Source organism: Vanacampus margaritifer, chromosome 3, assembly GCF_051991255.1.
Source record: "Vanacampus margaritifer isolate UIUO_Vmar chromosome 3, RoL_Vmar_1.0, whole genome shotgun sequence".
Classification (NCBI taxonomy): domain Eukaryota; kingdom Metazoa; phylum Chordata; class Actinopteri; order Syngnathiformes; family Syngnathidae; genus Vanacampus; species Vanacampus margaritifer.
Window position 1 is genome coordinate 20327259 of NC_135434.1, and position 26544 is coordinate 20353802.

Here is a 26544-nt window from a genome sequence, read left to right on the forward strand (position 1 = left end):
CGTTTTGTGATGAATGAAAGAGGAAGTCAACCTAAACATTTTCTTAATAATATGTTCTATGCAGGCACATTAGTCTAAACATGTTTTTTTGATTATTAATTACATTTGTGCAATATGAATAAATTAGCTGTTGTTTATCTCGGGGGCGGCCATTTTGCCACTTGCTGTCGACTGAAATTGGCATCACAGTTGCTCGGTGTTCAGGTAACGGCCAAACACGGATGACCTGTTTCCCCGAGTTTAGTCATGTGACGTTAGCAAGATGAACCGTGATTGGTCATTACCTAAGCTGAGCAACTGTGATGTCATTTTTAGTTGACAGCAAGTGGCAAAATGGCCGCCCCCTGAGATGGATAAAAACAGCTGGATTTTGCTGCTCTATTTATATAGCACAAATGCAATAAGAACATTTTGGGGTTGACTTTTTTTTTTTTGCACAAGTTTGCACCTCCGCTAACTTGTTTTTGTATTTCTAAATGTCCAGTTTTGTAACATATTCAATAATAAGTCAATAAAAAGAATGACAATTAGTTTTTACTGGAATTTGACAAATTATGTATGTAAACTAACTGTAATATTGTGTAATAGTGTTAAAAGAATAATTTATTTTATGTCACTATGTAACTAAAAACCAACAGCAAAAAAGTGCATCTGAAAATCCTCACAAAAAAAAGAGATATAAGATGTAAATATTCATTTGTGGAGCTTTAATATCTGATCATTGCTAAGTGGTACGAGCCTTGCACACTAGCCAGTAAATACATTGGTTGAGGCACAATTCCAATCCAAATTATTTGATTTCTTTTCAAAAAGGAAAAAAAAATGCATTGCATATTTTGCATGAGTTTTGGTGTGCTTACGTGCATCAAATTTACTACATTCAACGATAGGTTGCATTCATTTAGCTGCAAAAATCTTTTTTCCGCATGTTGACTGATGCATAGCATCAGTATCCAGCTGCTTCACCCATTTTCCTCGGATCAGATACTGCACTGATGCATCCATCCTCTTTCTCCACAGCGTTGACCACAACAAACAACTTCTCGGCATGCTTGTGTTTTTGTCCCCGAGCTTTCAGATCCTCGATGACATCCTGAAAGACGATGCAAACACGTTTTAGAAGCCATGCAACGTGGACTGTGCCCAAAAAAAAGCATGCATTCCGTTCATTACCTTATCAAAGTTGGATTCGAACTGCACTGTGTTTTCAGAGTCAACAAAAAGAACTGGAGTGGCGATCGCCTCCTTCAGACTCTTTTCAAACCAAAGGTTGTTTATGATCGCCTGGAAGGGAAACAGAATTATGCGTCTGCCAGATGATACACGTGAATAGAGAGCGCACTCTGACAACAGTGAGGGTAGCAGTTCTTTGCCATTTGAATGGCACTTAGCATGGACACGCACTGAGGCCATTCCGGTGGTGATCATACTGCCACCAGTTGATCCAATAACCAGAACCTTTGACTTGGACTTGAACACAGTAGGAGCCATGGATGAAGGAGGCTCCTCCCCTGCAAACAACAACAAAAGCCTTGACACTCGCTATTTAAACTTATATGACATTTGGAAAATGGTTACAAATGCAATCAGCGGGCATCTTTTGAACTTTTGGAATCCCAGCTGTTCAACGATATCTGCAGAGGGATATTTATAGCCTCTGTCAAATAAAGGGAGTCAGAGGATGACAATGGAATGTTTTTACTCGTAACCGCAGCGATTGTAATTGTCAGGCTGTGGAGCAATACTAAAAAAAAGTTTGGCAGCACATTTAGGGCAGGTGGCATTTTGCCACTTCAGCAAAGGTTAACTCGACTGTAACTTTGCCATAACCAATCACAGCTTCAGAAAACAAGTGAGCCGTGATTGGTCGTTGCTGAGCCCTGAGCAACTGTGATGTCGTCTTCAGTCGGTAGCAAGTGGCAAAATGGCCGCCGGGTAGATTTTTCTGCTTAACTCAAAATGTCATGTTTAGACCAGTGGGGCTGCACAGAACATGATATTGTGAAGAAAATTTTGGGGTGAACTTCCCTTTTAGCTCAATCACTGTCAGCCCAAGTAAAATAAATAAACATTTGGTGAGTTCCATTTCTCATTCGCATGCATCATCTAATTTTTTTTACAGGTCATGAATTTACTGACTGATGTGTTTAATCCACATTTTGAGGATGCCCGGTCACAATCTCAGGATTCTCAGGATTGACAGAATCACTGGCAACCTTTAAGGTGGGTTCACAACAGCAACAACAACAACAAAAGGGAAAGTAAAGAAAAAGTTCATCCTTTAGTTGCTCACTTAGGTATCGATGGTTGTGTCCTATTTTCTGTTAGGTTGAATTCCATATCCTGTATATTGTTATCAACAACTGATACCCCCACAATAGAAAACTTTCAAGATGATATTTTTATTGTACAGGAAACCAAACTGTAAAGTTAAATTCTGAACAATTTTAGTATGCCGCTTATCATTCTCTGGCGGACTTTAAGTAAGTTAAGTTTGAATTTAGAGTAGTAATATTAGTTCTAGTAGTTTTGAGGTGTGTCATACCCATTGGAGATGTTGGTGCAACCCTTGCCCATCTTTTTCAACACCAATAAGTAGGGGTGTGCCCAAAAAATCGATTCTCATAAAAATCGCGATTCTCATTTAGTACGATTCAGAATCAATTTTAAATGTCCCAAAATCTATTTTATTTAAATTATTTTATACTGTCTTCCCTTTGTTTGTGTGTGCCTTTATTTGGAGCGCTGTTCATGTTGTACCCGATTTGGCCACTTAGGGGCAGTGTGGTTCCATGCGGTCTGATACACTGTTAAGTTGCAGCCACATTAGAGAGTAGAAGGAAAAAGTCACGCTCAAGTTATGCCAATAAAAGTTGTTTTTTTTGCAGCGTGGAGCCGTTCTTTTGAGTGATAAAAGTGCCGCGAGTAGCGCACTAACTAGCATTAGCGAGTCAGACTGGAGTAGATCATTACGATTCCTTGAACATCTATAAATTGAAGCAAAAATCATTGTCAATCAAATCATTTTGAATCAAAAATCGTTCCTAATCGAAAATAGATTCTGATTCGAATCTTATACCCAAAAATTGCAATCGAATCGTGAGACATTCAAAGATTCCCACCCCTACCAATAAGGTTGAATCCCTGTCAAAAGGTAATTTTCGTATATCGCTGGCGTCGGTCCAAAACCTTGTACCTCCAAAATCGGCACATTTCAGGAGACCCCACCCATTAACATATTCCATCATCAAAGAGAGCAAGCCATTTTCAATAAAAAGTAAATAAATAAATACATATGTGAACAAGTTTAGATTTATTTATTTTTTTAATATGAACATTTGCAAATTGTGACTTGTAAGGTTTCGGCCCGATTCCAGCGATACGCTGTGTGCCGCTAAAAAATGGAGGGCAGGCTGCAAACGACCCCCTGGCCCTAGTTTGCACACCCCTTGGGCCTACCTGCGAAGAATTTGTCAACTCTTCCACAGAAGTCACACAGATGACTGTTGAGGATGACTCCGGTGCTCGCAGATAAAACCCTGGAGCCAAATCTGTGAAGAAAACGAATCAAGTAACCTTTCACGTGTAGCGGAGACGCAACGTATGAGATTTCCTCGGCAATGCTGACACGTGGTTGATGCTGCTGGTGACAGATACAGCAGATCCGTCCTGGGCCAGCACGGACACGTGTGTGGTGCCCAAGTTGTCCACATATGGCGTCGTGTTGTAATACTGCGGCTCGTGGGACATTTCGTCGTTGATTAAACTGCGGATGTGATTGGCGAAGCCGTCCTCTGTGAATTTCTTTGTCAGCTGTAAGAAAGAGAATGTTGTGCACGTGTCACTTGAAATGTCAAGCTCTGTTCTTTCGTCTGCCCCCACTTTGTCCTTCACAGTTAGGCGACCTTTGTGAGGCTTGATCTCATCAACTGGAGTTTTTATTAGCCGTGGCTTTTGATGAAAGCCATCCCGTTTTCACTCCGCCACGTGAGCTTTGGATCAATCAGATCTTGGATTCACATGCTCACATTTTGTGTCACCATACTGCACATGTACCTCCATTCTTCATCCCAAAGAACTAAAATGACGAATGTAAAATGCTATCGCATTTTGATAGTTGTTTTCTTGTTGGCTTTGTGTCTGTCAAAAGGTTGACATGCATACAAAGGCAGCAATCCGTCATGTCTTGGTTATTTCTTGTGTCACAATACAGATTGGCTTTTTATGGTGTTAACAGCCTACACCAATGGAAAAAAAGGGTCGTGCATTCATGCCTGTAGTTTTTGTTTTTTTGTAGTTGGCAACAATCACAGCTCACCATTTTTCTAAAACTGAGCAATACCTAAGCAACTGTGATGTCATTTTCAATCGCCAGCAAATGGCAAAATGGCCACCGACTCAGATGAATAAAAACAGGTGGATTTTGATGCTTAACTCTTATTTCACTAATGCAATATCAATCAGAGTGCTGTGTTTAGACTAATGGGGATGCGCACAACATAGTGTAAAAAAACATTTTAAAATGATCTCAACCAGGGGTACTAAATTACAAGTTTTCAATGAGTCATGTGATAATACTTGTAAATTCGAAACAAAATATGAATTTGAGATTTCAGTCCATTTATTTTTTCTTGTTCTTCTGGATTATGCTGTTCCAAATTAAAAATCTTCATCACAGCTATGTTAAGCAAATGGACAATAAATGCGTACTTTTCACTCATTTTGTCTTTAAAATACCGATTCATGCTGTCCACTTTTTTTTAACAATAAACTTGGAACACTTCATTTTTCCATATAAATAGGCGCATTGATTCAATGCAGTGAATTCAAATGGGTGACTGGTCATTTGGTTTACATCTTCACCTTATACATGTCTCCATAATGGTGGGTCTCTTTATTACATTTGTTCAATTGATTAGGTACGCCAAGGATTCTCTCCCCTCCGCCCACCCAGGGTGGCGGCCATTTTGGCCAATTGATTAGGTATCTAACTGCTACTACTATACTACTACTACTACTATGTCTACAAGTACTACATACAGTACATGCGTGTTTCCACCTTGCAAGGGTCAGCAGTCCCATTCAAAATTTCCGCGGGAATTTTTCTAGTTACTTTCAATATTGTTTTTGGGACATTATTTTTTATTTTACCAGGTATCAGTTTTTATAAGTAAATCTTTTTTTGAACTACACCTGTTACACTACCTCACCTCTCCTTCCTCCCTGCATTTGGGTCCACCTTTTGCCTGCACAAGTCCATGTCACACGGGTCCAACGAAACCACACTAAAGCTAGTTTGATTAAAAGTAACTGTAAGTAAAAAAGTAACTTTTGCTGAAACTGGAACAATTTTTCATAGGATACTCCTTTTTTTTTTTTTTTTTTTTTTTTTTTAAATAACATCTAATTGTTGAACCAGATTAAATTGGCCAAAGTTAAACAGTTAGTGAAATGATGTTTCATAGCCTAGTATTGGTGGTAATGTGTTATAGTTAAATGTGAAGGTGCGATATACAGTAAATATCTAATATTTTTTACCCAAAGTAAAATATATAATATTATTGAAATTATTATGTTGCTTGTCCCATCAGGGGCAACATACCGGTAACTGTAACTCAAATCAGTTCTAACTAATAAATATGACTTATTTGCATATTAAGAAAAGTTTAAATATGAACTTACTTCTGAGCTGAAATCAAGATCGCAGTTATGTTTCTTTAATCCATTAGCAAACTTGAGAGCTTCAACATAGCGGTGATAAAACAATGTTTTTTGTTCACCTCTCAGGGATGCTGGAGTCAGGTTATATCCTATTTAAAAACAAAAACAAATAAATAATAAAAAATAGACTGGCATGCATATGTTGCACAGTGTAGCTTAGTCAGTATGTGATTTCAAAGTAAACTGCATTTGTGGGGGTTATTCCAGCAAGCAGGTTCAACACATTCCTTATCTAAACCTGAGTTCAGAGTTGACCTCTGCTGAACAAGTAAACTGATCATTCCGTTCCGAAACAGTTGATATGAATTAGCTCAATGACGTCTGAGTAAAGCTCGTGCTAATTTGTTGGAATTTAGATGTTTCTGGGGTCGGTGAAAGATTCTGGTTGGTAACCCGGTGATGTCTGGTCGGTGCTGGATTTCACTTTTCGTTCTTTTCTTTGATCCTTCCTCGGGTCTCCTGACAACCGCAAGACTCTTGCTGGATTCTGAAGTATTCGGTTTAGGTGAACGGTATGGGATTTTTAATAGGTTTTAGATGAATTAATGAGCACGCACACATGCACACACACAACTGCACATGCGCATACAAAAAATGAAAAAAAGAGAAAAAAATTAAAAGAGAGAGAGAGCAATGATGATATGTTGAATCGGTAAAATTGCCGAATGAACAATCTTGAGCTCTCTCTCAAAAAGAAAAAAAGAAAATAAATAAAAAATTAATGAGTAAAGCTCATGCATGGCCACAACCAAAAGGCATCAATAGATCCCACATTCGTCATGGAAACTGTTAGTTGATAAGTTAATAGTAGAGGCTAGGATCGGAACAGAAGTGAGTATTTGTGATAGACGGTATGGTTTCATTCCTCGGAGGAGTACCGCAGATGCATTATTTGTCTTGAGGGTGTTGACGGAGAAGTACAGAGAGTGTCAGGAGGAGCTGCATTGGGTCTGTACTAATACGCAGTCTGGAGTTGCAGAGAAGTATGTTAGAATACTACAGGACATGTATGAGGGTAGCAGAACAGTAGTGAGGTGTGCTGTTGGTGTGACAAAGGAGTTTTAGGTGGAGGTGGGACCAGCTCTAAGGCCCGTCCTCTATAGTGATGGATAAGCTGGCAGGTGCGCTTATCCTGGAATCCCCATGGCTAATGTTGTTGGCAGATGACATTGTGGAAGCAGGTAGCAGGCGGAGGAACATTTAGAAAGGTTGAGGGGAAGGGAGAGGAATCAAGATTAGCAGTCAATCAAGTAGTCGAGTAAGAATTTTTTTTCACAAAGTCTGTTGCCCCGGTGACGGAGTCGGAATTTCTCCACCAAGCTCTTTGAAATGGATTGTTTCAGCTTTCCCTCATCTCAGGGTCAACTTCCTCCGAGTTTTTGCAAAACCTGCTGTCTGGAATACCCCGTGGTCTGCGTATTGAAACAACCTTTCATGATGTTGAGGACGAGGCTAAGAATGTTTCCACCTCCCGGGGGTGGAGCCGTATGCATCTGATATTCTCCCAGAGGAATCATCCATGCATCGCTCACTGTTGCTCTGTAGGATGCCAAATCCTGCAATGTCAGTGACCCTCCTGGGAAAAAACAAATGGTTCTGCTTAACAAAATATTCTTGACTTGGGACGGGTCAAGGCAGCTCACCTACCCATATGGGAAAGGTCGCTATACAATACTGCTTTAACTCATTCACTGCCATTGACGGCTATAGACGTCAAAAATTCATTTGAACTATTTCTATTAGTTAAACATTTTTTTCCACTTTTGTTAACAAGAGTATGAAAACCTAGATTTTTTTTTTTGAAATACAGATATAAAATGTGTGATTAATTAAAAAATGTAACGAAAAATTTGAGGCGTCAGGCGATTACATTTTTTAATCGTAATTAATCGCATGACTTCACTAGTTAACTCACAATTAATCACAAATTTTATATCTGTTCTAAATGTACAATAAAAAATATAGGTTTTCATACTCTTGTTAACAAAAGTAGAAAAAATGTTAAACTAATAGAAATAGTTCAAATGAATTTTTGACATCTATAGCTGTCAATGGCAGTGAATGAGTTAAAGGCAAATGAAGACTTCCAACGCAAAAGCAGACATCTCCATTTTGTGTATAGAGCAAAATTTGTTTTCTTATTTGTAGTTCCTGGGTAAAGATTATTATTAGGGCTGTCAAAATTAAAGCGTTGACTCTGGAAATTAATTAAAATGTATTGAAGCGTTGAAAAAAGCAAACTTGGAGGAGTCACTGGCGGGAAGATGAATAGACATGGACTAGAGCACTGCTTCTCAGCCCCGGTCCTCGAGTGACCCAATCCAGCCTGTTTTCCTTGTCTCCTTCAGCCAACACAGCTGAGGATCATTAACAGGCTTCATGAAGAGCTTGCTGATTAGCTGATCGTTTGAAACACCTGTGGATAGTGGTACTCGAGGACCGTGGTTGAGAACCACTGGACTTCCTGATTCACTTGCTTGATGCCTGTTGGAGAATTCTAAAGCAATTTGCACGCTTTGCAGAGCCAAATTCAAATAGCAAAATTCTGTGCTCAAGTTACGTCCACGGAGCCTCGCAAACCAAGTGCGGCGCTCGTGAGCAGAACAAAACCTTTAAGTGAGAAGCTATGAGATTTGCTTGTATGAGGAAAAAAAGAAGTCCATTTAGATCATTTTGTTTAACAGCTGTATTTTACAGAAGTATTATTTTCAAGGATCAAAGAAAGCTATTATAACAGTCTGATGATAAATATACTTTGTATTTGATGATTTTACATTAATTCCAAGATTTTACTCAAGTAAATATCTGTTACTAGCTTTGAAGAAAAAAGTAGAACAACAAGTAAAAAAAATGATTAATTTGATTAAAAAAATATTAATCATTTGACAGCACTAATTATTATTATTATTAGTAGTAGTATTATAAATGAATATGTATAAATCAATTAGGCTAATAAGAAAGAAAAAAACTCTTGCTGTGATTAAAAAGGTCTCTCAAAGAAGTCTTGTATGCCCTTTAATGTCATAACCAAACAACTCTTAGAAAATAGATGTTCACATAACTATATATTTACACAAAAATGGAAACTATTGTGCTTTCTGGACAAAAATGAATCATTGGTAAATGTACTAGAAGTGAGCTTGATCTAATTTAAATGAACACCTAACACTTTAAACGAAGAGACAAGTCACAAAAGTCAGTTATCTTTTTCTCTGCTACTATCCTTCAAAACCGTTTAGCCCATAGATAGCAGTTATTAAAAAAAAATAAAAAATGACAGTTTCAAAACCATGTAAACTTTCGCTCATGGGAAGGAGCTGGGTTTTTGTTTGTTTCATTTGTTCAGTTCTAAGCAGAATATGTCCGACTTAATATGATTGGCTGCTGTAAAGAGGATTAGTGATGCCTGTGGCAAACCAAACTAGAGTTGGATCCTTTAGTGACAAGAGCCATCTCCTGATTGGGAGCTTCTTCTTTTTTTCCCTTCCCCTTCTTGGTCACTTTTTTTTCTACCAACCATTTACAATAAATCCTTTGTTTTCAACAGGTTTTACGTAGTAGTAGTTTGTTTTTGCAGGGTTAGGAAATGCACCATTGGACGATGCTGTAATAGCTTGTCTGCTTTTGTGTTTGAACTCTTCAACTATACAGTATTTGCTGATTTATAATGACATCGTTGTGTCTGTCAGGCATAATAAATGCTTGGAAAACAGAAGATGATTGAATTCATCTGACAATACCTGCCTCCTGTATGTCTCGGATTAAATCTTCCGCAATTTTTCCAGTGTAGAAGGCATCCGCTCCAAGATGTGCAATTGCCTCCAATGTGTCGGCTAGTGTTTTAAATTTCACAATATCTCCCGTTTGCAGCAGGTTTCCATTTTTATCTGAGAACAGCTCACTAGAGGGTAAATACAGTATAAGAATCATATTCATCGTGCAGACAATGTTTAACTCATTCACTGCCATTGACGGCTATAGACATAAAAAAAAAATAAAAAATTAAACTATTTCTATTAGTTTAACATTCTTTCCACTTTTGCTAACAAGAGTATGAAAACCTAGAAAAAGATATTGTAAATTTAGAACAGATATAAAATTTGGGATTAATCGTTAGTTATCTAGTGAAGTCATGTGATAATTACAATTTTTAAAAAATTAATCGCCTGACGGGCCTAATTTAAAAAATATATTAAAAATAAGGGCCGCTTATTCGTAATTTATCGCATGATAATTTTATATCTGTTATAAATGTACAATAAAAAAAATTCTAGGTTTTCATAAAAAATTTAATGAAATGAAAAAATGTTTAACTAATAGAAATAGTTCACATGAATTATTGACGTCTAAAGTCGTCAATGGCAGTGAATGAGTTAAAGGATGTACAGTAGACTAAGTAGGTGCACAACCTAATACGATATTGGCTATAGCTCAATGTCAACGTGTATTGCAGTTCAAATAAAACAAGTCTTGATTGTAACGGAACATAAATGTAAGGGCAAAATTGATGGAAGATTTTGTACTTGTTCACATGCTATTGTCAAAAATGTGTGTTGCAATTGCTTCTGCGTGTTGGGTGTGTGTCCTACCGCAGTGGCCGCGACTCGTTGGTATCACTAACAGGCAGGTAATGACCAAGGATTTGTGGAATAGGAAACCCCTGTCTGGCCAGCTGAATGCTTGGCTGGAAGAGGGTTGCCCATGGCAACTTGCCATAAAGCCTGTGCGCTTCTTCATAGCCACGGAGTTCTCCTGGGATTCCAATCCACAGGTTGCCCGGATGAGGAGCGACTGAAATACAATGCGTTCAACATGTCACTATTCGCAAACAACTTTCAGTATGATGGAGTGCAGTCACTGCAAACTACAATTATGATGAACAAGGTACAGTAAATACATATGCTGTATGTTATATGAGCTGTATTTTTGTTATTTAGATTAAAGTTTGTTTTCATGTTATGCCTTGCTTTCTTGTGTTCCATGATCATGTCCTGTCAAACACATAAGATTTTCACTTCCACCTGTTCTTGTGAGCTAGTTGTGACTCGCAATCAGCTGTGTCAGTGACTTGTCCAAGTGTAGCTCGTTGTCTTGTCACGTTGATTGTATTGATGCCGCGTTCGAGGAAGTTGGGAAACCGCAGTAATCCCACTTAGATTGTCCCATTCCGACCTCAAAGCGTTCGAGGCAAATGTGAACTACAAAGATGGCTGATTCTGATCAATTGTTTATTGTTCTGGTTAACACAGTCATTCCAAATTGCGTTGTGTCAACTAACTACATTAAAGCATCATTAGAGAAAAATAAATATCTGTTTAAAATCTTGTAAATTATGTTTTGCCATTCATGGTCTGTCTCCAAGGTGATTGCCATTGTCGAGTGACATCAGATATGATTGACCATGCCTTCACGTGCTATGGGAAAGATGGACACCTCTCGGTAACTCCTAATTACGACCGAGTTCTGTTCATGTAATTTTGTTGTTATAGCAAAATTGTGTATGCTACATAATTGTGTAGATGCTAAAACAACCTGCTGTGCTAGCGGACATTAACGCCCTTGTAAGTGTTAATATTTCTCCGCCATGTTCAAACTTGAATAGTTCTCTCAATTCAGAAACTCGGGTATCACAATAAATTCCCAGTTGTCCAGTAGAAAATACGACATGAGAGGGCGTTCTTGTGCAACTTTCTACTGGATGTAGTATTTACCATAATTTCGATACCACATGAAGGCCGCTCAGCCGGGCGGTCAGTGAAGGTCCTTTTTTTTTCTTCTTTCCCCAACTAAACTCGAATCTCGGAATTCCAAGTTGAGCTCCCATGTACACTTCCTGGAATGGAGTCAGAAAAGTCTGACTTCCTACTTTCCTCAAATGCGACATGAGTTCCCTATTTTCTGTCTGTCTGTGTCCGTTCATTGTTTTTGTGGCTTGTAGTGATGTGTGTTTTTGGTTCTTTCATACTTTTATTTTTTTTATTTTTTTTGTCTGGACTTTTTTTTTTGTTTTTTTAGCTTCATCCTGCGGTTCAGTCCATCTTTTGTCTTCCAACTTCACCAAGCATTCATCCCAGACAATACTGTATATCATTAAATCCGTACCTCTCTTATCATTCAAAACTGAACATTATTAACTTTCTAAAGGCAGAATATTTAATATAACTCTTGCATTGGGTATCATTAAATTGTGCAAGTGCTGATAATGATAATGCTCTGTCTGGTCAGGAAAATTCCAAGATTGGTGTCACAAAAGATATAGAGGTACAGTATAACTGTGACCGCATGCTTTTATATACAGTACAAGTGAAACAACAAGCAGGGTGAGTGATGATGAGAACCATAGGACCAGACTTTCTAAGGAGAATTGTCACCGGTGATCATGGACCTCATGGATCTGACCCAGACGCCAGAGTCCGACAGCAGCATGGCTGGGTAAAGCAAGAAAGTCCAAGTCCAAAGTCAGAGTCATGTTGATCCCATTCTTGGACATGAGGAGCATCGTCCGCTACAAGTTCTTGCCACAGGTCAGCACGGCAAATAAAGAGATCTGCAGCGTACGCTTTCATTTAAGTGCTTGAGAAGTTGTGGCAGGACAACTCGTGCTGCATCACCATGACAACACGACTGCCTGCAGTGCCCTGAGCATCAAAGAGTTCCTGGCCACGAAGAAAATCGCATGAAGTAATTGCCATGCGGCAAAGAAGGCTGGGACACTAAGGGGGAATACTACTCAACGTTTTTTTCTGAAACACCTTATGTGAAGTCACATCAGATTTCTGAAAGGATTTCAACTTGGATAACCTGTTTACCTGATTATGTGGCTACAGCCAGGTGCTGCTTGCGGCAGCACATCCAGTGAACTATTGCAAAAAAATTGTCTCTAAAATACACACCAGAAAGGTCAAATTAGTTATAGTTTGGATCTGAAATTTATCTTTTGTGACACCCGACCTGAAAAGTCTTACTTTGATTACACTGAGCAGGCAACAATAGGGATTTTACAGTTTTAACAATAGCTCAATGCAATATACATATTATTATACAGTTTGTAAACAATTTGACCATTTTCACTTGGGGGTGTTGTCACTTTTGTTGCCAGCGGTTTAGACATGAAAGGATTTATAGTTGTCATTTATAGAGTGTTGTCCCATGAAAAGATAAATATTAGATAATTGTGTTAGATAATTTAAGGTATAGAAAGCTGATCATTCATATCTTTAAAGTCTAAACTTTTCAAAATGGGAATACATCTTAACTCATTCACCGCCATAAATTCATTCAAAAAAAGATTATTAAAAATTAGGGGCAAGAGGCGATTAATTTCTTTTAATTGTAATTAATTACATGACTTCACTAGTTAACTCACAATTAATTCACACATTCTATATGTTCTAAATGTACAATAAACAAATTATAGGTTTTCATACTCTTGTTAACTAAAGTGGAAAAAAAATGTTAAACTATTTTATTACTAATTGACGTTTATAGCCTTCAACGGCAGTGAATGAATTTAATATATATATATATATATATATTATTAAAAATTCGGGGCATCAGGCGATTAAAGTTTTTAATCATAATTAATCGCATGACTTCACTAGTTAACTCGCAATTAATCGCAAATTTTATGTACAAAACTAAATGTACAATAAAATAAAATAAAAATCTACATTTTCAACAAAAGTTTAAAAAAATGTTAAACTAATAGAAATAGTTAAAATGAATTTTTTACATTTAAAGCCATCAATGCCAGTGAATGAGTTAATTTAGTCTTATTTAGTGAATGTTGTGTACAAAACAAGTTTTGTAGTTCGTAGTTGTTGATTGCACATCTCATTGTTTTCATAACAAGCGTACAAGTTCATGTAAATATATTTATCATAATGTATTCATATTTGATTTTTAAATACTCATCCATCCATCATCCGAACCACTTATCGTATTGTTTGCTTTAATTACATGTAACATAGATATGTATACCGTATTTTACTAATTTTTATTTTATTTTAAATAAATTACTTAACTAATTATTTAATTACAAATTATTTTTAAATATATTGACTAACTTCTGAAAAATGACCAAATTATTTCAACATATATTACAGGACATTTGATAATGTAAATATCCCGGCAGCCGAATTAAAGACTATAACAGAATGTGGCCTGCAGTCAATACTTTTCTCATCCCTGTTTTATGGGAATTAGAGACACCTTTTGTGAAAGGGATGTAAATCACTGCATTAAGAAGAATTCAAGTGGTTCCTGTGTGATAACATAGAAGGAAATCTATGGGCTGCCCAGGTAAGAATCTGGAAAATTAAGCAGTGCGTCTACCACTGGTGCACGTGATCAAAAGACAAAAGTGGCATACCTGAAACAAACTCCCCAGGATTGGGACATGACTTCAGTGTGTCAGCATTAAACTTCTCAGGGACACGCTCTCTGGAATTGATGATTTTGACTTTGCCTAAAGAAAGAGGAGACAAGAGTTGTTTTTCAGCTCTCTCGTTTCTGAGTTAGGCCCATTACAACTTGGATGCGTGAGTGAATGTGACTTGTCACCGGTGCTGTCCATCACTGTGAATATGGATCCGCCCCCAAGGCCCAAACTCTGAGGGTTCAGGAGAGAAGTGCAGAGCAGAGCAGCAATGGCGCCATCTACCGCTGAACCACCTTTTTGAAGCATATCCCTAAAAGGTAACAACCAGAATGCACCGGCATTACTAGTTTCGATTTTGAAATCATATTGGTTAGATTTAACACTGTTGCACTGATAAAGTAAAAAATTAAGAGCCGACTAAGCCCAATTCTAAAATCTGTCCCCATTTTGACCCTGTTCTAACTCTGTTTTTTTTGTTGTTCTTTTTTCATGAACAGTCGATGCACACAGAAACACACGAATGTTCAGCAAACCAGCCTGCAAGAGCCAAAAAAAAACGTGCATTGCCGTCTTCCAATTAAGCAATGAAACCTGAGTTGAGCAACACTGCTACACCTTGGTAATGTAGCCGTATTACAAATTAGCAGGTAACGTTAGGGCAATAACTTGTTGAACCACAACCACTTTCTAACTGTCAATAAGGTACCATCAAGCTGTAATTATCAGCAAAATGTAAAATCCATATTTTCAAGGATGTGCAATTAATAATTCAATGTTCTTTTTATTTTTTTATTTACTTACTTACGTATGTATTCACCCTTTAACACATGTTGATCTTTGGTGTAATATTGTAACATTTACTGTATGTGTATATTTTCAATCAGCCAGTCAAAATACTTGCTTCAAATTAGAGTATTTATGTATTTCTTAGCATTTGATTCAGAAATTGTCAGAAAACAGGCTCTCCACGCAGTCCAGTATGTTGATGTATTGTTTATCTTAAAATGCACAGATAAAAGAAATCTGAAATTGTTCACATTTGAGAGGCCAAAATCAGAGGGCTTTTGTAGCTAAAAAAAAAAAAAAATCTTACTTTCTTAGTTTGTGAACAATAGGTTTATTATCAAGAACAATGTTTTACTGAATTGTTGTGTTCAGTGTTGTCCTCCTTGTGCATATAATTATCTGGCTACTTATACTCTTAAAACTGCTGGCTCAAAAACAACCCAATTTGGATCAAAATTTTGACCACCCCGCTAACTTGAGTCAATTTGACCCAACTTATATATTCAAAGTTGGTTATTTAGCTATTTAGTCACTGGGAGCAGTTGAATGTGAGAGGAGGATCATTTGCTCATAAAAGTTTCTGTTACTTCTGATTCTGAACAAGCATTGCCTCTACTTTGGCTACCTGCTCTTGCCCCAGATAGCTCTGTCTGTGTGTCAGCTTCCTGGCTACGCAGATCCTGTATCAAAGTAAACAGAAATTCCTCTTACCGTCCAATTTGCGAACATGTCCCAGTGTCTGCAGCCACAGCAGCATGAGAGAAAGAATCTTGTGGACACTTGCGCCTCCCAACATGACTGATGCACACAGACAGGACAATGACGCAGAAGACCAGCATCAGTGCGCAGCATGCGTACACTCGCCCCTTTGACCTGGCCATGGTTACCTCTCCTCTCACCAGTCATCAAAACGTGATGTATCCATTTGTAAATGCAATATGTGAAAAGTGTGAATGTATGGGTCTGTGTGTTTCTCTGTGAGATTGTATGAGTGTAGTGGTCCATAAATCTTCAGAAAGCGGGCTGAACTGGGCAGTTAGGCTCCACCTCTGCCTGGAGTGCAAGATGGGGGAGCAAAAGTTGTAGAATGAAAGTCAAGCTAATTAAAGTCTGTTGACCCCCGCCCCCCCCCCCCAAAAAAGGTAAACGTTTTCTCAGAGCTCACAAACCTAATTCTATAATTGTTTATTACTGTTTGAAAACATAATATATTTAATATGGTCCATTAAAAAAAGATATTGGTGCTTAAATTGGCCTCCAATTCAGGAATGACCCATACAACCAAACTGGGAATGTCAAAGGCATAAATGCAGTAACTTTCAGGCAAAACACCAGTCAAGTGCCCCCCCCCCCCCCCACACACACACACACACTTTTCATTGAACCCCTTGTTCATATATTTCTTTACTGAAACAAATGTCAAGAAGACCATCAAGTCATTCACTCATTCAGTTCCCTATTTGCATATTCTGAATCAATCTCTTTAAATTTAAATTGCTTGGCTCCAGGGCATCCCTTTGTGCTTTATTACCCCTTTAAAGCCAATAAAAATCAAACATTTGACCCTATAGTGTTTAGGGCCTCACGGGAATTTGGTCACAAATTATTTATGCCCAGATTTTAAGATGCCCATATAATCATTACAGCTGTGGGCCTGAAGAGAAACCCTCAAGAAGCTTAAAAAGAAAATGTGTGCTGTGGAATAGTATGTGGCACAAAAGGTATGATTAGGTTACTTCTAAATAATTACAGCATGATTAAGATGTTATACGAACTCAAAAAGCACTAGGTAAAATGCTCCAGCAGACTAATTTTGTTTTGCTTACATTCCAAAGTACATACATATGTATGCAACAATAAACGTCATGATTGATTCACTGGCCTCGAACTCTAATCTTTTTTTCTTGTTTTGGTCTACTGATTTAAGTACAAACCTTACCAAGAAGAACAATTAACTGGCGCCACTGCGGATTTGTGTGGCACTGACATGTGCAGGACCACGTAATTGTTCAGTCTACTGATGTGGTCAACTGCAGACGAGATCAAGATGTGGTGTGGTCTGTCTGCCTACACTGTTCTAATGCATCACGGGTAGTGATGTTTACAACTGTTTTCAAATCGATGGACAAGGATGAGCCATACGGAAGAGGAAGTCTGTCAAACGATTGAAACAGATGGCGTCCGGATAGGGCAAAACTGCACTTTCAGATTAAAAGTACATTAAAGTTTGGGTGATAAAATGACAAAATATGTTCACACTCTACTTAAGTATAAGTAAATATTCTTATGTAGTAATAATAATAAATTTAAAAAACGACTTCTAGAAGGAGAAGTACTAATTTAACTTATGTATTTACTTTTCTAAAAATGAAAAAAAAAAATACAAAAAATAAAGTACAGACACTGAAATGTACTTAAAGTGCAAATGTGTTTTTGTTTTTTTTCTGTCACAACTTAAAAAACACCTCTTCACATGAAATACATTTCCTTTCGTATTGCATTTCATAGTGATTCTACAGAGTAACGCTAGCTGACTTTGGTGGTTTCAGGTGGCAACAATACGAATAACACCATACTCGCTGAAAACGTGTTAGCGATGTTTATTTTGAAACGTTTAACCGGATGTAGTTGCGCATATTTATCTTTCGTTGTCTTTACAATTTGTGTCTTTCCGGGTGGCTCTTTAGTATTTATGACAAAATTATCCTGTCAGCGGTTGGTTGCCACTACAGACTCAAAGACAAGAATGTCAAATTGTCGGTAGGGGCGGGGGGTATTTTTTTAATTATTTTTAGTAAAACATAAGTGTTGTGTTTGCCTGCTTGGGAGTTGGATTTCCATCGTGCGTTTCGAAGAAATGTGTTTTTATGTTGAGTGATATCCGTCTGCGTGCACTGCAGTGGTGCGCAGCTTGCCCAGGAGGGAACACCTGTGTGCCTTCTCTTCTGCTCTCCTGAGGTCACATTATGAATGTTGAGCAGGTATGGACGCACGATTCAACGTGTCTTACATTCAGGGGGCGGGGCGCGGCGGGGACAAAGAAAAGACTGACGTCAACTCGAGTGTTTTGAAGTGAATGTTGTGGCTTATTGTGGTATGTGTGGCGATCCTTTCTTGTTATTTGTAGCTGCACTCTGAAGATATGTGTGTGTGTTGCAGGCTGTGATTTGACGCTACCAGCCAGTCTTCCCCAAACGCAATGGGTGGGTGCGTGAGGGCGGGATGCGGGGGCGTCTTGAAGCTGTCAGACAGGATGCTGGGGGTGGGTGGGGGGGATTTATCACAGAAGGATTACCCGACCATTTTTGGTGAGGCATCGTGTGGAGCTCTGATCGCAGTTGACACGATGTACTCCTCAGGGTTTGGCTGTTGGGTTATTATCGTTATATAATCACAGAACCATGTATATATTTTTGTTATTTCAAACAGAAATTACACAGACTTCATCCCACCGCTTTGCTCACCTAGAGGATCTCTTTGTGCATCTCCTACTGAATCTCAATTATAATTGTGTGTGGGCATTTCCATTGCTTATATAATGTTATTGTTTGGTATGTGTGCTTGCGTATGTACCAAGGGAGAAAATACCCTGGGAGAGATTTGGGTTAAATGCAGCAATGTGCCAATGACTCATGCAATGTGTGAATATTAGGTGTACTGTACACAGTAAGGAAAGTCTTTCAAATAATGTTATTTACTGACAGGTAGCATAGTGGACTAGTGGTGAGCACTTCTGCCTCACTCTTCTGAGGTTGGAGGTTCAAATCTCAGCTTTTGGCCTTCCTTTGTGGAGTTTGAAACGTAACAAAAACATGTACATTAAGTTAAATGAATACTTGAAACAGCCTAACTTTTTTGTTTTAGTCAATAAGTATATATGAACAGAGTGCACACCGCCTCTTGCCCAAAGACAATTGAGGTAGGTGCTTCTAATGAAGAAATGCAGAATAGGAAATGGGTGGATTTATTCATACTTAATTGTTTACAGTTTTCTTTTTCTGAGTGAAAAGTTACCCATTTTTCGTATGGGTATGAGGACATTGGAATCTGTATTAAAATTATTTTAGCTTTGTGACCTTGTAGTTTTGTGTTTGAAATAGCTATTAAAAAAAGAATAAACACCGTGGTTGTGGATCATAGGAGGGCCTGGACAAAAAAAATGAGGGCACAAAGTTACAAAAGAAGTAAACAATAGAAAAAGTAGTGATGTGGCTTGAAGATTCTGACTTGTGGTTGTTTTGACTTGTTTTTGTTCCCTTCAGCATTCCTGGGTTATGCGCAAGAACTAGGGTGGTCCTTGAGGTTTAAAAAAAAAATAAAAAAATAAATAGGAGAAAGAAAGAAAGGCCAATGTTGGTTCTGAAATAGCCAGTCTGGAAACAACAACCATGTTAAAAGTCACTATAGATTCCTTTCCCATTCAAACATCTTGAAATGCTTGAAAACACTAAGGGACAGTGTGTATAATTTAGTGCCATCTAGTGGTGAATTAATAGAATGCAACAACCTAAACTTTGAAGCACGTATGGTGCCTCAGAAAGACTACACTTTCCACGTTCGCAAAGTTCTTCTCGTTTGGGTGTCCCTAGCAGAAAGATGGTGATGAAACATGTCAGCCTTATGGATGGATGGACGGATGGATGGACGGATGGCATTTTCCTGATGTCACTTCCTCCTCATCGCTCTTTCTGTCTGTCCTTGTTTTTTCAGAGAGCGGATCAACCCGAGGCGCAGCATCTGTCTTCATTTGTGTGAGAGGAGGAGGAGGAGAAGCGCAAACACCACAAGCTCAAAAGCATACATGGAGAGACCATCCCTTTTTTGTCACGAGCTGAAATGTTAAGATTGGAGAGCAAGGGTGCCAAATTCAATCAGCAGACTAATTCTTTTCAAGTCAGGGGCAGGAAGAGCTGCTTGATCCAAGACCCTCTGTGTTAACTGTTAGCAAAAGCTCCCCTCGCTCCTGTGAGATTGAGCCTCGCGGAGCAGAGCGCCCAGATGGAGTGGTCACTGGAGAGTGTGAGGGAGATGGTGGCCGGCGGGATGCAGTCTGTGAGGGAGTGCGAGATCTGTGCTTGTGCCACAGTGGTGTGTGTCCTGCTGCTCTTCCTGTGGTACTGCTACAGGGTGGGCCGCGATCATAGCTCAAGTCCATTGCGGGGAAGGTATTTGACTGGTTCCAGCAGGATCGGAGGGGTGGTGGGGGGCTTCATCGGCTCGGACTGTCGTAATCGGGGCAAAGGGAAACCTGGGTCCATGTTAGAGGAGCAGAACGGCTTTGCTTTCTGCCAGTCGTCCGAGTGTTTCCGCTGCACCAGCGCGGGAGAAAGTCTGAACCAGAGACTCTATCACAGCCTGCAGGAATACGCCAAACGCTACACCTGGTCAGGTATGGGCAGGGTGCACAAAGGAGTTCGAGACCAAGGCCGATACCTTAACAGCCGGCCAACCATCCAGCGGCCTGAGGTCTTCTTCCTCCCTGACCTACCGTCGGCTCCTTTCTTCTCCAGAGAAATTCAAAGACACGATGTGGAACTCCTGGAGCAGAGCTTCCCCGTCCTTCTGGCCGAGTTTGAGAGCATCTACAATCAACCCCCGGCCCGCAGCGGCTCCCCGCTACCGCCGGGATGGAAAGCCAACAAGACTCCTCGTGGCCAATGGTGGACCTACTACCTGGTCAACCAAGGCGCCCCTCTGGTGCTTAATGTTAGGAGGTGTCCCCGGGCTTGGAGGGTGCTGGGCCAGCTGCGTACTTTCATCGCCAACAACGTGTTTGGAAACGCATGCTTCTCCGTGCTGTCGCCAGGAGCGCTAATCACTGAACATTATGGTCCAACAAACGTGCGGCTGCGCTGCCACTTGGGTAAGAGCTGGAACGGGTCCGCTAAAACGCTGTACAAAAGCAGCAAATTATTTCAGGAGGGAAATGTAGATTACATACAAGGAAGTTAATAGCAGAGTCGATTATTACCGAGCTTATGTTGCAAAAAAATAGCTGCAATATGGCGAAATCCGTCAAGTAGAGGTTGGAAATGGAGGCGTACCTCTTTAGCTACCCTTTGGGGTTTGGGGTCAGCAACCTTTCCTGTCAAAAGAGCCATTTTAGGCCAAATAAAGAACCAAAAATCTGTCTGGAGCCGCAAAACATTTGAACATTTTGATGAACGAAACAGTGTCTTAGTGTTAGTTTAATGTACTGAGGGCCCAAGAGATACTTAAGAGCTGCACCAGAACAGAAAAATATTAAGGGTGGGAATCTTTGACTGTTTCACGATTCGATTCCAATTTTTGGGTCTGCGATTCGATTCAGAATCCATTTTTGATTCAAAATGATTTGATTGACAATGATTTTTGCTTCAATCTATAGATGTGCAAGGAATTGTAATGATCTACTCCAGTCTGACTCGCTAATGCTAATTAGCGCGCTACACTTTTATCACTCAAAAGAACGGCTCCACGCTGAAAATTTATTTTTTTTATTCGAATAACTTGATCATGACTTTTTCCATCTACTCTCTAATGTGGCTACAACTTAACAGTGTCTCAGACCGCATGGAACCACACTGCCCCTCAGTGGCCAAACCGGGTACAACATGAACAGCGCTCCAAATAAAGGCACACACAGACAAAGACAGTATAAAATAATTTGAATAAAATCGACTTTGGGACATTTAAAATTGATTCTGAATCGTACTAAATGAGAATCGATTTTTTTGGGCACACCCCCTAAAAAATATGCAGCATTCAATACATAGAGCTTCATTTTCTTCTTTCTTTCATCTTCTGTTTTGTGTTTTTTTCATACAGTACTTTATTTTTCATACATTCTTAGATTTCTGGCTTTCTGTCAAATTTCTGACATTTTTGGCTAATTTATGGACATTTTATGGTAATTTGGGGGCTTTCTTCTTTTTGTTTTTGGACATTTTGCGGTTATTTTTTACCTTTTTTTATTCGCTTCTCTGGCATTTTTGGCAATTTCATGGACATTTTTTATGCAAATGTTCTGCTTTTCTTTTTTGGACATTTTATGGTCACTTTTTGGACATTTTAGGTATTTTTTCAAAACTTTTTCATCTCTTTTTTTGACAACTTAAAAAATTGTACTCTTGACATTTTTTGAATATTTAATTATTCATTCTTTTATTCATTCGTTCATTTAAAGAATATTTGATCTAAAAAAATAAAATAAATATGTACAAAAATATTAATTTCTACCCAAAAAATTTTTAGATCCACAGGGAGCCACACAAGAGGGACTAAAGAGCCACATGTGGCTCCAGAGCCGCAGGTTGCAGACCCCTGATTAGTGGAAGAATCTTAGTATGTTTGTTTCCTACTCCTTTTTGGACTAGAAGTTCATGTTTTCACTTGAAATCTTTAGATGGATTTTGCTTCTGTCTTTATTTTTTATTTTTTTTATTTTGTTCGTTTGTTTTGTTTTTATGATTTCATGCAGAACAACAAAAAAGCAATACAGTAATTATTATTGGTGAAAGTTATGAACTTTGATTGTGGTGGGTTGTTTTTTTTTTGGGCAGGTCTCCGAGTGCCCCCCTCCTGTGAGCTTGTAGTTGGCGGCGAGCCACAGTGCTGGTCCGAGGGCAGCTGTCTGCTTTTTGATGACTCTTTCCTCCACACAGCCTTCCACGAGGGTAAGAAGAATTTATCTTTTTATCTTGAAGACTGATTGACAAAAACACATCACGTACAATCAACTACAAGTGGAAAGCAACTGAAATATTTTGGGATGACTTTCTGGATTGTGTTTGTAGGTGGTCCAGAGGACGGCCTGAGGGTGGTCTTCATGGTGGACCTCTGGCACCCCAATGTGGCCGCCGCGGAGAGACAAGCCTTAGACTACATTTTCACTCCAGGCCGCTTAGAAGACAAGGAAGGAAAATAGGTGAACATGTCAGAAGAATCGTGTCCAAGCAAGAGGTAGAAGGGCGTGCGTATGTGCCGGAGAACAAATGTTCCTCAGCTTTCAAGACCAGCTCTCACATTCACTGTGTGCTTCATTTTCTTTCTCTTCCCTCAGAGCTCACCTGAGAAGCAGCACAAATTTTTGGCCCCATGTCTGTGTTAAACACGACCACATTTAACAGCACATTCACTGCCATTGACGGCTATAGACGTCAAAAATTCATTTGAACGATTTCTATTAGTTTCAACATTTTTTCCCCACTTTTGTTAACAAGAGTATGAAAGCCTAGATTTGTTATTTTTTTTGCAAATACAGATATAAAATGTGAGATTAATCGAGATTTAACTATTGAAGTCGTGCGATTAATTACAATTAAAAATTGTAATCGCCTGACGCGACTTTAAAGATTATTAAAAAAAATCGAGGCGTCAGGCGATTACATTTTTTAATCGTAATTAATTGCATGACTTCACTAGTTAGCTCACAATTAATCACAAATTTTATATCTGTTCTAAATGTACAATAAAAAATATATAGGTTTTCATACTCATGTTAACAAAAGTATAAAAAATGTTAAGCTAATAGAAATAGTTCAAATGAATTTTTGACGTCTATAGCCGTCAATGGCAGTGAATGAGTTAATATATTTACAGTGAGTGCCAGAACTATTTTGCACAGTGACAGTCGTTTTAGGATTTTGGCCTTTATAGACCACTACAAGGGATTTGAAATAAAACAATCAGCAATCAGTATTTTATAGGTTTTTGGGTTTTCAAAAGTATTTGTATTAAAATGATTGGAAGAGAAAAGTGTAGAAAAGTAAAGGGACATGATACAGAGTGTATGTTGAACATGGTGGAGCAATGTTTTAACATTGGCATGAATGGCTACCGATGGAACATAATTAGTGTTTATTGATCATTCATTATAAGGCTGTAAATGACTGCTCACATTCAGACACATGCTGCAAAAGTGATCAGCTGGCATCTTACAGCATGGATGGATGATGACCTCAAACATACTGTCAAAGTGACTCCAGAAGGCAAAGATACTGTATATATACAGCGCTTGAAAAATGTATTAGACCATCTGTCGAAAGAACGAGAAGAGACCATACAGACTCCTTTTTGAACAAAATGTGGATTTTCAAAATGAAAATGTGTGCCTGCTTCTCTGAGAAGTCCAAAATGAATCAAGTGTAACATTCAAACACGAATGTTTTTTTCTGTTCAGAGACGCAAGTAAATAACAACAATTCAACATCACCAAGGAATAGCGCCGTCTGCCATTTCTTCCTCTTTCTTTTGTAACACATAAAAGACTGAATTTAAAAATACGTGGATGACAATATATTTTAGCAGCAAAATTGTCGTTTTGGTGGAAGAGTTTCTACATCCTGATGTATTAACCTTTACACAGGCTGATTTTGGTATGTGCTACTTACTGTGGCATAAACTGAAAGTTTGGTTTTTTGGTCAAATACATTTGTTACACACTGTATATTCTGTAATGATCAAGCAAATGAGCTGATCTCAACCCAATAACGCTGCCTTTTGTTTCACTTGCTGATGACAAAACTCATCTCCAGGAAAGAAAAGAAACTCTTGCAGACTGAATTATTGGCGACATCTGGATTGTTTTATTTCAAATCCATTGTGGTGTTTGTGTTCACACAAAATACTTCGCAATCTTCATCATTGGTCATGCACAGCAACGGTTGCTTATTTTTACAAACATAATATATATTACACAACCTGTCAAAACAGTCAATTTGGCATTAATTCTGTAAAGCTGTGAGATGAGCCACTTATGGAATGTATAATTACACATGATCTGGTTTGATATTTAACTGAGCTGATGTCAGATATTTCTACTAGTGGTTTCATCCATATATGTTTGATAACCACGTCAGTCATTACATGAATGTTTACAGAGCTAATGCGGCTGAGGTCATGACTCCTGCAACTTTAGTCGCTTGTTGTGCTCAGACTCACCACCTGCTTGTACGACATGGTTAAATAAGCACATTTTTTTTGTTAGATGGTATGAATCAAACTGTGCAGATACAATGAAGAATCAGTTTTGTTAAATTTGCTCAACTGTGGTGAGTTGGATGTATTTGATATTACATTTGTATTCTTGTAAATATACGGGGGTTGAGGTTAAACCGGGGAAAAAATGGTTGGATGTGTTTTGGAATAATGGTCTTAAATGCTTATAACTATCGTGTTGTTTTGAGTTATTAATTATCCGGTCCAAACAAGATGTTGGTTGCAATTTATTGATCCTGTGGCATTCGTATGACGTTGCTATAAGCTGTTCTTGAGATATTTATTATATATTATATTTTTGTTTTGCATGACCTGCAAACATCCATGAATATGTTTGTATAACCTGAATCCATGTTTACATACACCGTCCAGTGTGTATGCTGTTTAAAAGGGCCTATTTTTTGCACATGAAAAGTAATCTCAAGCAGCTTTGCGTGTTGTGTGCAATCGAACACTGATGTTTACAATGTCGAAGAACAACGGCGCTCACATTGAGCTGTCTGTTTTTATATTTTGATTTATGGATGACGGTCATCAACACAAAGATGAGCATTATCGTCAAAGCTCGTTCTTTTAGACTTCATGGTGGAACAACAACATTGTGTTTACATTTAGATTTCAGACAGTAACAAAGTAACTCGCTCGTAGAGGCTACAGCGACCTCTGCTGTCTGAAATTGATAATTACAGGACACTGGTGCCTAATGCTGTTGCCATCCACGGCAAGGAACTGCAAAGAGAAACTATTTAAAGGACTGACATGTTAAGGTGATATTTTGTAATGCTGTTGTGCAGAAATCTCTCTGGCTGACTTAGTAGGAGATGTCGAGTAATGCATGTGTGAGCTTAGATAGGACAGTGACAGTGCCTTCAGAAGTCCTTACAAACAACTTTTGAAATTAAATATCTTACGATGTTACTATGTGGTGAGTTTTGGCCAACAACAGTTTGGTGGCAATATCAATAATCCATGAACCATCAACATTGTTGTTTTTTAAATGCTGTTCTGTAAAAAAAAAAAAAAAAAAATCCCAGTATGTTGCTTACTTGTGAACATTTTTAACAGTGTTTCTGTATATTTAATAAATGGTCAACAACATTCATGTTGTGAGTTCTTTCCTAAAGGGCACTTTAAAAATGGTTGTGGATTTACAGTCATACAATGATTGACTGTTACACGATATTGGCTTTGTTCATATTTGAAATTACAGTGAGGAACATTCTGACTCATTGCTAACAATGAATTAAAAAAATAGATGTTTTTTTATTTATTTAACATATAAACCAGCAACAGAAGTACTGCAATTAAAAGAAAAATATTTAAAATAAAAATAAAAAATTACATACATAATCATCATTAAGCACAGCTTATATGTTTAAAAGGGAGTAGGAAGAAGTAAAAAAAAATAAAAAACTTATTGAGTCGTCCTACCCCCTTACAAAAGAAAAAACACAAACTTTCATATTTATTTGAAATTATTTACATATAAAAATTATGGTATCAGTGTTTTTTGCAAACTTTCTTGTAATTGGCTGGTGACCAGTGCCTTGGTGAACCCTGCCTCTTGCCCCAAGTCAGCTGTGGGTCCAGCTCACCGACCCTAATGAGAAGCACTAAAATGAATGAAAGAATGTAAACAATGTTCTGTCAATGAATAATCAATGCAACTATACAGGACA

The 26544-nt window shown here is 38.3% G+C and overlaps 2 protein-coding genes across 5 annotated transcripts; one reads left to right on the forward strand and one right to left on the reverse strand.

Annotated features, from left to right (window-relative positions):
- Positions 1 to 684: 684 nt before the first annotated feature.
- ggt5a (gamma-glutamyltransferase 5a) lies at positions 685 to 16965 on the reverse strand. Of its 2 annotated transcripts, none has more exons than XM_077561767.1 (13): positions 16827 to 16965; positions 15599 to 15940; positions 14284 to 14411; positions 14093 to 14188; positions 10311 to 10512; positions 9462 to 9622; positions 7151 to 7297; positions 5683 to 5810; positions 3629 to 3813; positions 3460 to 3551; positions 1405 to 1511; positions 1174 to 1284; positions 685 to 1093 (listed from the first exon to the last, which is right to left on the reverse strand). In XM_077561767.1, exons 2-13 carry the CDS (start codon positions 15766 to 15768, stop codon positions 947 to 949), a joined length of 1674 nt encoding a protein of 557 aa, XP_077417893.1. In that variant the 5' UTR covers positions 15769 to 15940; positions 16827 to 16965; the 3' UTR covers positions 685 to 946. The 2 variants fall into 2 exon arrangements, with proteins under 2 accessions (XP_077417893.1, XP_077417894.1); XM_077561768.1 differs by having other exon boundaries at positions 15599 to 15685; positions 16827 to 16949.
- Positions 16966 to 17546: 581 nt separating this feature from the next.
- Positions 17547 to 23162, forward strand: asphd2 (aspartate beta-hydroxylase domain containing 2). 3 transcript variants are annotated; one of them, XM_077561596.1, is made up of 5 exons: positions 17547 to 17868; positions 19598 to 20750; positions 22429 to 22542; positions 22663 to 22838; positions 22929 to 23162. In XM_077561596.1, exons 2-4 carry the CDS (start codon positions 19886 to 19888, stop codon positions 22791 to 22793), a joined length of 1110 nt encoding a protein of 369 aa, XP_077417722.1. In that variant the 5' UTR covers positions 17547 to 17868; positions 19598 to 19885; the 3' UTR covers positions 22794 to 22838; positions 22929 to 23162. The 3 variants fall into 3 exon arrangements, with proteins under 3 accessions (XP_077417722.1, XP_077417721.1, XP_077417719.1); XM_077561595.1 differs by having other exon boundaries at positions 22663 to 22828; XM_077561593.1 differs by having other exon boundaries at positions 22663 to 23162.
- Positions 23163 to 26544: the final 3382 nt, after the last annotated feature.